Source organism: Trachymyrmex septentrionalis, unplaced genomic scaffold (assembly GCF_001594115.1).
Source record: "Trachymyrmex septentrionalis isolate Tsep2-gDNA-1 unplaced genomic scaffold, Tsep1.0 scaffold220, whole genome shotgun sequence".
NCBI lineage: Eukaryota > Metazoa > Arthropoda > Insecta > Hymenoptera > Formicidae > Trachymyrmex > Trachymyrmex septentrionalis.
In genome coordinates this window covers 700,618-713,144 of record NW_017305376.1, presented here as the reverse complement: position 1 = coordinate 713,144, position 12,527 = coordinate 700,618, and the positions used below count along the sequence as shown (strand labels likewise).

General features: G+C 32.9%; 1 protein-coding gene across 1 annotated transcript; it reads left to right on the top strand.

The window, feature by feature from the left end:
- Positions 1-1,480: 1,480 nt before the first annotated feature.
- On the top strand, positions 1,481-11,831 carry LOC108748462 (zinc transporter ZIP3-like). The gene is made up of 4 exons (XM_018486650.1): positions 1,481-2,174; positions 10,157-10,502; positions 10,888-11,055; positions 11,398-11,831. The coding sequence occupies exons 1-4, from the start codon at positions 1,756-1,758 to the stop codon at positions 11,605-11,607; spliced, it is 1,143 nt and encodes a 380-aa protein (XP_018342152.1). The 5' UTR covers positions 1,481-1,755; the 3' UTR covers positions 11,608-11,831.
- Positions 11,832-12,527: the final 696 nt, after the last annotated feature.

The following is a 12,527-nucleotide window of genomic DNA, read 5'->3' as shown; positions in this document are numbered from 1 at the left end:
TATTATATATAGGTACATCTTCTAAGCTTTTTAGTTTCTGTCGCGCTTTTTGCGTGCATCTATCGCTCTTATTTTCTGTTATGTATTTTGCTATTCTATCTAAAGTGATAAATGTTCACCTTTACACAGCCCGCTCCAAATGACCTCCGAGTGATCTTGACCTTGACCTTGACTCTCAAGAAAGTCAAGGTCACTGACCTTTTCTGTCCCTCGTTGCTCATTGAAAAGTTATGAGTGAAACTTTTATAAACGGGACACTTTAAAAACAAAAATTCTCTGCTTTAAAATAGATTTCCTGCTTTAAAAATAAAGATTTTTTCATAGGAAATTTATTTTAAAGTAGAGAATTTTTGTTTTTAAAGAAGGAAATATATTTTAATAAAGCAGGAAATAAAAATTATAAGAAAATAAGAATTTCCTGTTTTATTAAAATAGATTTTCTTCTTTAAAAACAAGAATTCTCTACTTTAAGATAGATTTCCTGCGAGAAAATTTTTGTTTTTAAAGCAGGAAATCTATTTTAAAGTAGATTTTTTGTTTTTAAAGTGTCCTATTTATAAAAATTGTTTACATTATAACTTTTCAATGAGCAATGAGCGACGGAAAAGGTCAGTGACTTTGATCTCCTTGAGGGTGATCAAAGTCAAAATCAAGGTCACTCGGAGGTTGTTTGAATCGAGTTGTGTAAAGGTGAACATTTACTAAAATTTCATTTTTCAAATGATATGTAATCATATTGTATAGAACTTCGAAGTGAGGTGTACATATGCGAGTGTTTTTTTTTCAGAATGTGATAGATTCTGTGAATAGATTTAATGAAAAATTTTTTTTCGCAAGACGAATTGTAAGGCAATTTGGCGACTTAACTTTATTGCGCGCAATGTATGTATAAGCTACTTATCGCGATAATCGCAAATTGATTGAAATTACATTTTCAAAGACGGTAGCAACTTCATTAGCTTCTCATAAAATTTTTCACAGTATCACTTATGGCTCGCACGTGTAAATGTTATCGCTAATTTTTGTTTTTAGCTTTATGTAATGACAATGCCTTCGTTGCGTCAATCGTCAGTGACTATGTTTACACGGCTCGATTTACGCTGAGGTTATAACATCTATGTTATGAAGCTGACCAATCATAGCTATTCTTCTGAAGAATGGAACGAATGTAAATGTAGTCATTGTTTACGCGTGAAGAACAGACTTTATCTCATCTAATAGTTAGCGGATTTATAATAGCAGATTTAGGTTATCAAGATTTTACAATATCTAACGTTTCGAGAGCACATTTCTGTGTGTGTGTGCGTGCGTGCGTGCGTGCGTGCGTGTGTGTCTCTTTCTCTAAATTCTTCAAAATTTACCCCGCGGGAACGAAGTTGCGCTCTCATCAGCTTGCGTTCGATAAGCTAAGATCAGAACTAGTATGTAACATGTACCGCTAGTCGCGACTAATGATAAAGTCATAGTAGACTCCCTCCAATATCCACGTCGGTGAATAGATAGCAATGCCAAGTGTCGGTCTCTATCAGCGTTATCATTGCCGTCAGATTAGAGCCTTGAGACATCACGAGTCCATCGTGCTGTTACGACGCATATGCAACATGTCTTCAAAGTATTCCTAAAAATATCTTGTTTGTCGTGTGAAGATCGAGACCGAGGTGGAATTTCCGCGAATTTGGTATCCGGTGGTGTCAGATGAGATACGCTAATCTTAAGTTACTATTGCGAACGAGCATATAGGAATCGAGATCGCGCATGTTTGAAACGTTGAAAATCGTAACAGCGAGATATCTGATAGCTAACGAGACAATGTTCAGTAACGTCGTGCAAGCGAAATTGGCGTCGATGATGCTGATTGGCGCCGGTAGCTTCGTCGTCGGCATCGTACCCGCTTGCTTTATTTCGCGTACTCACCAGCTTCAACAGAAACTACTGCTTTCTTGTACCTTGTGTTTCGGCGCTGGTGTTCTCCTAGCTACCGCGATGCTTCACGTGCTACCAGAAATACGTCAAGGTCTATCGAATTATTCGGAGCTGGTGTTCTCCTGTGGCTTCCTCGTGCTGTATTTGATCGAAGAATGCGTGCATTATTTTTGTCGAGACAGAAATCATGAGTCCGAGATGGATACTCGTTCTTCCAGATTCATGGACTCTAGGATCGCGCACGAGCGAGGGTAGGTACGTGCTTCGTACCATCATTTAGCTTCTTTGAATATGTTCACATTTCACGAGCGTATAAGTGACGTGACAGTAAAACGATCGATGGAAAATTTACGACGCAAAGGTCGTAAAGTGACGAACGCTTACACTTCAAAGTTATTGTGCAATCAAACTCTTATTCTTTCTACTAAACATTATGATCCTACGTATATTATAATTATATATACTTTATATATATATATATATATATATATATATATAAATTCTATGTATAATGCTTCTAGAGTAATAATCCAATTTTTAAAAAATCAATAGCTTGATTTATTTCCGAACATTTGTATGTAATATATGTAGCGTCAATCATCCTTGACAGTATTATCATCCATTATCTTCGATAAACAACGAAACAATGCTTTTTCATGATTAACGAAATTTTTAAGATTATCGTAAAAATATAAAAATTATAGCACGCTTGTATTAGTCTTGAATTTCTTATTTTTAAAACTTTTTATAATAAGCAATCGATATCGATAATTCGATGTATAGACAGCTTGAAATGTAAAATTGATACGGTAATAAGAAATAATAACACTGTGATACGTATGCAAGTTGATTTAAATTGGAATCATTTACGATTGTAATTGAAGATAATAATTTTATCGAATATTTTTCGACTTTTTCTAATTAATATTAAATTTATTATTATTTTAGATGTCTAGGTAAATCTCGTTTGAATAATTCAATCAATTAAAATAAAAAATTTCCCTTTGTAGTATTGAAATCTTTTCGTCGTTGGTAAAAATCGCACGAAAGATCTCCGAGATAAATTAATGGACTGCAGCATAAAAGACCATGTAATGGTGATAAACGATACATTATTTTTAACTACTTGGCTTTGTTTGGCTGAATGAGTTTGTCAAAATAAATTCTAAAGTTTACAAACAGCAACGAAATGCTTCGTACAAAACGGTCTAGTGATACTCGAATGAGTTATCTTTGGTCTTTAAAAATATCTTCTATCAAGATGAAAAATGAATGCGATGAACGAAGCGAATTTACACCGCAATAATGTGAACGAAGAATGATTACTCGTGCCATAGCTAAACATAGATATCAATTTGCGATGTTGCCTATTTTCAAGATTGACATTCGAATATCTTTCTATCCGCAATAAGCGTCGAGATCGATTACATTCGAATTCGTGACACAAGTCATATTTAAGTCAGTTACATGAAAGTTTTTCCAATATTTTTTTTTACTTCAATACTCTTTAACTATTTACATATTCTTTAATTTTTTTTATTACTTTGGAAATTTGCGTGCACAAAATATTTATCGTGTATATCATACATAATTCCCGTACATACAACTCGAAGTGATTAAAATTTATTTTGCTTGTTTTTATAACGATGTAACAACGTAACATTCTCATTGCAGTGACATTTCCAATATCGATGGCAGGATGTTGACATTAAGCTGATTTTACAATGATCGGTATTCATAGTCGATTCTTATATTTAAGATCGTCTTAAGTACAGTCTTAGGGCCGGTCTCACTAATTCCAATTAACCTAATCAATCGATTAAGTATCAATCGTGATTGGTCAATTCTGCTCAACAAACAGCAAATGCAATTGATCAGTTCCAATATAACAATCAATCGATTAAGTTAATTGGAGTTGGTGAGACCGGCTCTTAAAATGTTATGAACCAGAGGGCCGCATTACTTAAGATGGTTTTGAAATAAGAATCATCGATATATAGAATGGGCCATCGATGGCAGTGAGGGTAGAAATATGAGTAAAGTAAGAGGCAGATAAATGGATAAACGTTCTTTTTCTGTTTACTAAGCCTGATTGGTTGATGGATCAATAGCAATCAATAAGGCTTTAATAAACATAGAAAGAACGTTCATTCATTTATCTGCCTCTCACTCTATGTCGATGATAAGAATCGATTACCGGCCTCCCAGTGAGAAATGACAATAAAATCGATGTCGTATCGACGTTGATGATTTCGACGTCGAATCCATTATCATTTGTCACTGGGCTATGGCTACGTTTACACCATGTGCTTAGTCCGCGATTCTATACGGTAGATATCTTTGTTTAACTTACAGAATAAACAAAGACACTTATTATTTTAAATATGGTCTTAAAATACTCTCTAGAGTTATAGTTAAAAAATAAGACGGTACTTGAGTAAAATCTCAAGTAAAATTTATTGAAGACGATCTTATTTCAAAACGCCCTAAACGGTTTTGATATGATTCATAAACATATTTATCTTGTTCAAAATAAGCATTACCTTCTTAGTTACGAATTCATAGTCATTATAAGAGACTTATTTGATAGATATATATTAGGTTGTTCGGAAAGTAATTTCGTTTTTTCTTATGAAAATAAAAGATGATTTTCAATCAGACTCGTTTCAAATGATCATGAACGGTCGAATTCGATAAATTTAATCTCTCAGCGATCTCACAAGTTGTTATTCGCCGGTTTGCATCAATTAATGCCTTTATTGTGTCTTCATCAGCTTCAACTGGCCTTCCAGAACGTGGTGCATCTTCAACATCAAAATTGCCGGATCGAAATTTTGCAAACCAGTTTTGGCACTGGCGTTCTGTCAATACATCTTCTCCATACACATCGGATAATTTTTTTTTTGCTTGAACAGCATTTTTACCTTTTCGATAGTAAAAAAGTAAAATATGCCGAAAATGCTGCTTTTCACTTTCCATATTTGATAGGGCACCAACCAAAAACTACTGCGTAGAATCAATCGAACTTTTTTCACAAGTAAGCCTTATTATATCAGTTGTCAAAATATATAATGATTATGCGACTTAAGTGTGAAGTTGGCTGTGAAAAAATACAATAAGTCCTCTGTTGGGAAAAAACGAAATTATTTTCTGAACAACCTAATATTATATATATATAATAAATAAGACGGTCTTCGCCAAGACATTGTTTGAGGTGGACTTAAGCAAAAATGGTAAGAAGACCTCGTTCACTTCAAATTTTAATAAAAATACACTGAATTGATGCGCTTTTGCGTAAAAATAAATATTTGACAATGAAAAAGTGTTGCTCCCGCAAACTGAGATAAACATTAAAGTTGACAACTATTGAGATTAGGAAATCTATCATACTTAAATGTATTGATATAATCAAGCGCTGTGATCACGTATGCAAGTTCTTGTAGACGGACAAGATATTTCTCTGCTGCAGACTCTTATTTGATTGTATTGAAAAATAGTATATTCAATAAAGCAATTAAATAAAAATCTTTAGCTCACTATCCAAGATGTTGTTGGTAATGCAAACTTGTGGCCAAAATTCGGGAAATGTTTTAGTATCGAGATTTAACCGAAATAAACGTTTCTTATAAATTTTGCTTATATAATACAATATTAGAATTTTTTTATATGATATTTTACGTTTCGAGCATATACAAAAAGTCAGAAACGTAAGATTCACGATAGATTTACTTATTTAAATCGTTAGATAATATTATTAATTTTAATTAACAAATTTAATAATACATTATCCTTATAGGCACATAATACTATTTAATATTAAGTAATATTTTAAGCATATTCTTAGAATATTAAATGTAATATTTCAAGAATATTTTACTAAAATTATGTAAATAATTATATAAATAATTATATAAATAATATCTCGAAATATTAATGGATGGTCATATATTGTATATGTCCACTCCTGATAATGTTATATTATTATTAAAAGTAACATTATTTAATGTTACTGTAATATTGTTTAAACATTAAAAAGTATTATAATAGCATTTACTTTAATTTGTAAAATTGCTACATCTGTTCAGAATAAGTATATGTTTAAAGACTGGAAATGATTTTGGCGCGCAGTTGTAGTACTAGATATGTACTTAAAATCACGTCGAAATATTTTTTTTAGCAGAAGATGCAGCATAGACTGATAAAAATTTTTCGTTGGATTGTAAATTCAAATTGCACTAAATTAAAAATAGTTAATATTTATAAATATTTTAATAATATGTCAGGGGTGTATTAAGGATATAATACCAACGATATTATGTAAGTGGACCTATAACCACTATAGAATATTTTCATAATATTAAGAATTATTATATAATATTCTCAAAATATTATAATAACTTATTTTAATTTTTTTAATAATATCCATATAACAATTCTAGGAATATTTTGCGCTTATAGGGATTAAGCTTTTTTCAAAATTTATAGGAATTGGATAACGGCGGAGTCACGTTATAGTTACAGTGTCTATTTTAAAGAAATATTAGATTTAAACTTTAATCCATATAAAAAAATTGAAAAGGTATCAATTTTAAATAATAAACTATTCTTTGCTTTAAAATAAATCCTCTGCTTTAAAAATAAATTCACTGCTTTAAAAACACAAATTGTTTCTTCATATTATTTTTAAAGCACAGTGAATTTGTGTTTTAGACCAAAGAATTTGTTTTTAAGCAGTAAATTTGTGTTTTTGTAACAGTGAATTTGTTTTTAAAGCAGAGGTAATAGTACTGCGTGGCAGATGAATTTAGTGTTGCGTGGCTGTGATAAATTTCTTAACTTCAATAGTTATCAACTTTAATTCTTAATATCTCGGTTCATAGGACAAAACGACGCTTATTTCTGCCAGATTTTTCTGTTTTATGCACAAACGCGTCGAATAAGTCTAATTTTATTGATTTTTTTAACTGCGCGCAAGCTGAACTAATTACCAAATTTTCTGTTAAAATAATGAATTTGTGTTTTTAAAGAAATGAACCACTGTTGTGACAGATTTCGTAACCTGAATAGTCGTCAACTTTAATGATATATTTTGATTCGCGGAGCAGCATTTTTTTTTTGACATTTTTTTCTTGTCAAATTTTTATTTATACGCGAAGATGCATTGATTATATAATATTTTTATCAAAATTTGAGGTAAACGGGGTCTTCTTAACATTTATCACCTGCAGTATTTCAAGAAAATATAATAAAGGGTGTCCCAAAATTAACGCAAGATTTGAATTTGCCGCCATTTGTGCAGTAAAGTGTTGGCCCAAAAAAAAACCCAAAAAAAAAAATTTAACAGCTGACAGTTTAGGGTTAGTGAAAATGGAGCGTTACACGATAGAACAACGTGTGTTCATTATTCAACAAATGGATGCTGATTTTTCGAGCAAAATCATCCTAAGCGATGAAGCACATTTTCACCTTGATGGCTTTGTTAATCGCCAAAATTGCCGCTTTTGGGGTACGGAGAACCCACATGTGATTGTCGAAAAACAAATGCATCCACAACGTGTCACTGTTTGGTGTGGATTTTGGGCTGGAGGCATCATTGGACCATACTTTTTTGAAAATGAGGCTGGTCAAGCAGTGACTGTTACTGGTGTTCGATATCGCTACATGATAACACAGTTCTTTCTGCCGAAATTGGATGATATTGATGTGGCCAATATGTGGTTTCAACAAGACGGTGCCACATGCCATACAGCTCGTGAAACAATTCAGTTACTGCATGAGACGTTTCCAGGTCGTGTACTCTCTCGTTTAGGTGATCAGAATTGGCCCCCTAGATCGTGTGATTTAACACCATTAGATTTCTTTTTATGGGGTTATTTGAAATCACAGGTCTATGTCAACAAGCCCACAACCACCCGTGCATTAAAGGAGGAGATTCAACGCTGCATCAACGAAATTCAGCCACATTTATGCAAAATGGTCATGGAAAATTTCGACAAACGAGTGCGTATGTGCATGCAAAGCCGTGGAGGCCATTTGCCCGATGTGTTATTCCACAAATAACCCTATCCTATGTACTTTATGATTCAATAAAAAAATAACAATCAAAAGACTAAAAACTGTGTTTTCTATTTAATTCAAATCTTGCGTTAATTTTGGGACACCCTTTACAATAAAACAATTTTGCAAAATCCGCTCTTCAACCCTGATTCAACCCTGAAAAATTTCGCTGAAATTAGTCCAAGTTTTGGAACACTTCAGTAAAATTTCAGCATTTAAAAAAAATTTCAGTTTAATTTCAACAATTTGAAAAATTCATTTTCAGCAAAATTTCTGTAAAATTTTAGAGAAATTTTAGGAAAAATTTCCGAAAAATTTCTGCAGAAGTTCAGAGAAATTTTAATTTAATTTCAGCGATTTTTCAATATATCAGCTGAAAAATCATTTTTAGTAAAATTTTAAGTAAAGAGTGATAGCAAATTTCGCCTATTTTTTGGACCTCAAATTTTAAACTTTTTTTTATGGCAAATAGTACTATTAGATGAAACATTAATCCCAGTAAAATTTCAAGATGAACGTAGGCATAGTTCCGGAGATACAAGGGGGTGAAAGCACCCCGATTTGTGAGAGGCAAGGGGACTCACATTAAAAAAGCACCCCAATTTGTGAGAGGCAAGGGGACACATTAAAAAAGCACCCCAATCTGTGAGAGGCAAGGGAACTCACATTAAAAAAGCACTTCAATCTGTGAGAGGCGGTGTCAAGTGTCACTCCAACTCCATCTATCTCGGGGAATTTTTATGCTAGAAAACTAAGATCATATTTGAATCCGGCGTAAAAAAATCCATAAGAAATTATATATTTTATTTCGTTAAATATATATTTTATTCCTTAGTATAGACACTTGAAGAGTTTCATGTACTTTCTCTCTCTCTCATGGGTTATGAGGAACCATCACTTTTATCCCTTCATATCTCCGTGCCTATGCTCATCTTAAAATTTCTCTAGGATTAAGGTTACATCATACTATAGTACTATTTGGCATAAAAAAAAATTGAAATTCCAAAAAATGGGCGAAAAAATAGGTCTTTTTGCCATCACTCTTTTCAACAATTTTGCTGAACATTCCAAACATGAAATAATTTCAGCGAAATTTTTTCACCAGGAAATGCACTTTAAGTAGGATAATAAACATTTCGTAAAATTATTCTCAAATGCAGTATTTTTATTGAAGAATCTAACAGAAAATAGACGAATATCACAAATAAGTTCAATCTTAAAAACATCTTCGTCAAGATGACCTTAAATCAAACAAGAATTCCTTAAGGAAGAACTTTTCGAAGATCGTCTTATCATATTTCATGACTATAAATTGTTACGATTTCAAGACGATCTTGATTGAATAAGATAATCTTGACCAGGACGATCTTAAGTGCTGCCTTCAGCTTTGACTATGAATATGGGCTATTGCAGAATCAGCATTAGGAATTAAATGTTGTTTGAATGTCGCCGACTGTCAGCACTTTTCTCGTATTTTCCACGCATGTACAGCCGGTCATAAAAAGATTTCAATATTTTTTTTTCGATGGGTTTCGGAATGCAACTTGCTCACCGAGCAATTGGTTCTTATTTATAGATCTATGAGTAAGAACCAATCACTCAGAGAGTAAGCTACGTTCCGAAACTCATAGAAGAAAAAGTGTTGCAACTTTTGGCGCCCTGCGCACAATAGAAAGAATAAGGAATTAGAATTAAAGAATGAATGATTTTAACCTATCAGAAATCGAAATACATGGTTTCTGATAAGTTGAAATCGTTTATTCTTTATTTCTAATGGCCTTCCTGTGACCAGTTGTATCTTTGTGTGATCTCGATTTTGTTTTCCTTTGATCGAATTAAGGTACCATTACATGCAAGCGTTGAGCATCTGCGCAGAAGATTATTGCGCAGAAGTTCGAATCTCCAGATTCCTGCGCAATAATCTTATGCACAGCTTCTTAACGCAAAATGGTAAATTATGTTATATTCTAATATACACTACTATTTTAACACATAATGCTGAAAATTTATATTTATTTATACAGTGTAAACTACAAGATTCCATGATTAGTGTATCTCATACATTAAATTAAATTTTAGTAAAATTATTAAACATATTATATTACTGTTCATGCTCTGACGCTCGATACTTGACGCTGCCATGTGAAGGTACCTTTATATCTATTTTGAATTTCAGTTGTCTGAATTATCGAAATCATAGTGGTGGTTACAATGCTGCTTCGCAAGAGAGCAAGGTGTACATGTCCGAAGGCGACGTGAAATTACCGCTTAATTACCGACAAAATCCTCTTGATGATAGTGCCAATAACGCGCGGACATTTACTAACTACGGCGCGACACGATGCATCGCGTGTGACTGTCATTCAAGACCGTTAAATCAAGAAAATACATTTTTATGTCACGGAAATCATGACGAACAATGTACCGATGCCAATACTGGTCTCGCCGGTCTCGCTTTCGCTCTCACTGTACATGCCGTTATTGAAGGACTTGCAATAGGATTGCAGACGAAAATCGCTGAGGTATGCTGATCATTACTATTCAGTATAATAAATAGTAATAAGAAGAAAGATAAATTGGATTTAGATGATAATATAGCTAGAGAAGCTACGACAGAGTTAAATTTATCGCATTTACGTAATTTTTAAATATGTAAATTTAATTACAGAGAGAGAGGGGGGGGAGAAAGGGAGGGAGGAGGGGAGAGAGAGAGAGGGGGGGGTGGAATATATGTATTATTATTTTTATAATATATTCTCTGTATTATTTACGAAACACGAATACATATTTATGAAGCAAACACTCGTGTAAGACGCATTATGAGACATTTGTCACAATCTCAATTTTATCGTCAAATTTTTCGAAGAATTTTGTATAATGCACACGAAAATATGTTTTTTTTTTAAGGTGTTGTTATTAACTGTAGCGGTAGCATCACACAAGTTTGTTGTCAGCTTCTGTTTGGGGCTGGAATTAGCGGGAGTTAGTAAATCTGTTCCTAAATTAATATTTGCGATTTTTCTATTCGCTATTGGATCAGTCATTGGAATCGGCATTGGCATGTTAACTTTTCAGGTGAGAAAAGCTTATTTTTCTACAAGTTTTTATTTAAATATCATTGGATAACATTAATTTGGAAGAATATATCTAGCAAATTCGATCAGATGCACTCAGTGCGCATTGGTGCACATTAAAGCAGTTGGTACATAAATTGATATAAAAATGTATTTAATATAACTATAAAAATGGATTAAACTATCCTCGATATACTTTATTGCTTTTAAGTATTATAAATTCTGTATTTTTGTAACTAGAAATATTTGCATTTTACTTTTATACAGATTAAATCAGTGAACAATGGCTTTAATATGCGCACTAGTGCGCTATAATTCTAATATCGATTTTGAATATGCATAGGTGGATACGGATTGGTCCAAGGTGGTATTGCCAATTTTGCAAGGACTGGCAGGTGGGACTTTGCTATATGTTACTGTAAGTGAAGTTCTTCCGAGAGAAAGGATGCGTTGGCACAAAAGTTCACGCAGATTTGCGGGCATTTTACAATTTCTGTCGGTAGTCATTGGATTTGTCATCATCTTTCTTCTTAATAACTACATACGCGAGTGAATTAACTCAACATTAATTAAATACTAGATTGTTATACATAAATCGTATTTCGAAATCGAGTTACTTCGGGCAATAACTACGTTGCTAATTATGTTGTGTATATTCTCATAAAGCTGTGTGATGTATGTACAATACATCGAATGTGTGTTGCACTGTAATGTTAGATATGTTGCCAATCAAGTAACATTTTTTGAGCATTTGAGAATATAGGAGCATTAAGAATACAGAAGAATATTGAAATTTTGTAACTGTGCAATCTCCTTGCGATACTAATAGGTTAATATTTTAATAATTAATTTGATTGTGTAATATAATGTAAATAATACGTAACTTTGTTTGTACTCTTAATAAAATTAAAATTATGATCGAAATATCAAACTTTTTAAACACAATGATGACCGTTTAGTTTTATATTTTTAAATATTATATTAATATAAAATTCCATAATTAAGAAGATCAATTAGAAAATTTATTTGGTAATTGTGCACTATAGGAGATCCAACTCCGATAACCTTGACCTTGACATATGTTGTAAATGACTTCTAACAAATTTTAGCTGGCGCTCGTTATTCATTAAAAGGTTATTAACAAAAAAAGTTTAAGATTAATAATGTTTCATTTTTATTAGATTCGTTATTAAGAAATACTGCATACATTCCCCCCTTCTCTCCCGTCTCTGTCTAGAAACGTCTGACTTTCTACGCAAAGCGAGTTCCACTCCACCTCCTCTCTTGCCAAGAGGTGCTCGACTTTTCGTGCGGGTGGATCTTGTTTCGCATTGAAAGTTGTGCGCTTCTAGGCGGAGAGGGGGGGGGGGTGAAACTCGTTTTGTGTGGAATGTACGCCTCGAGACAAGATGGGAGGTGGGATTGAAGTTATTTCGCTTGGAAAGTCGATCGCCTCTAAGTAGGGAGGGAGGT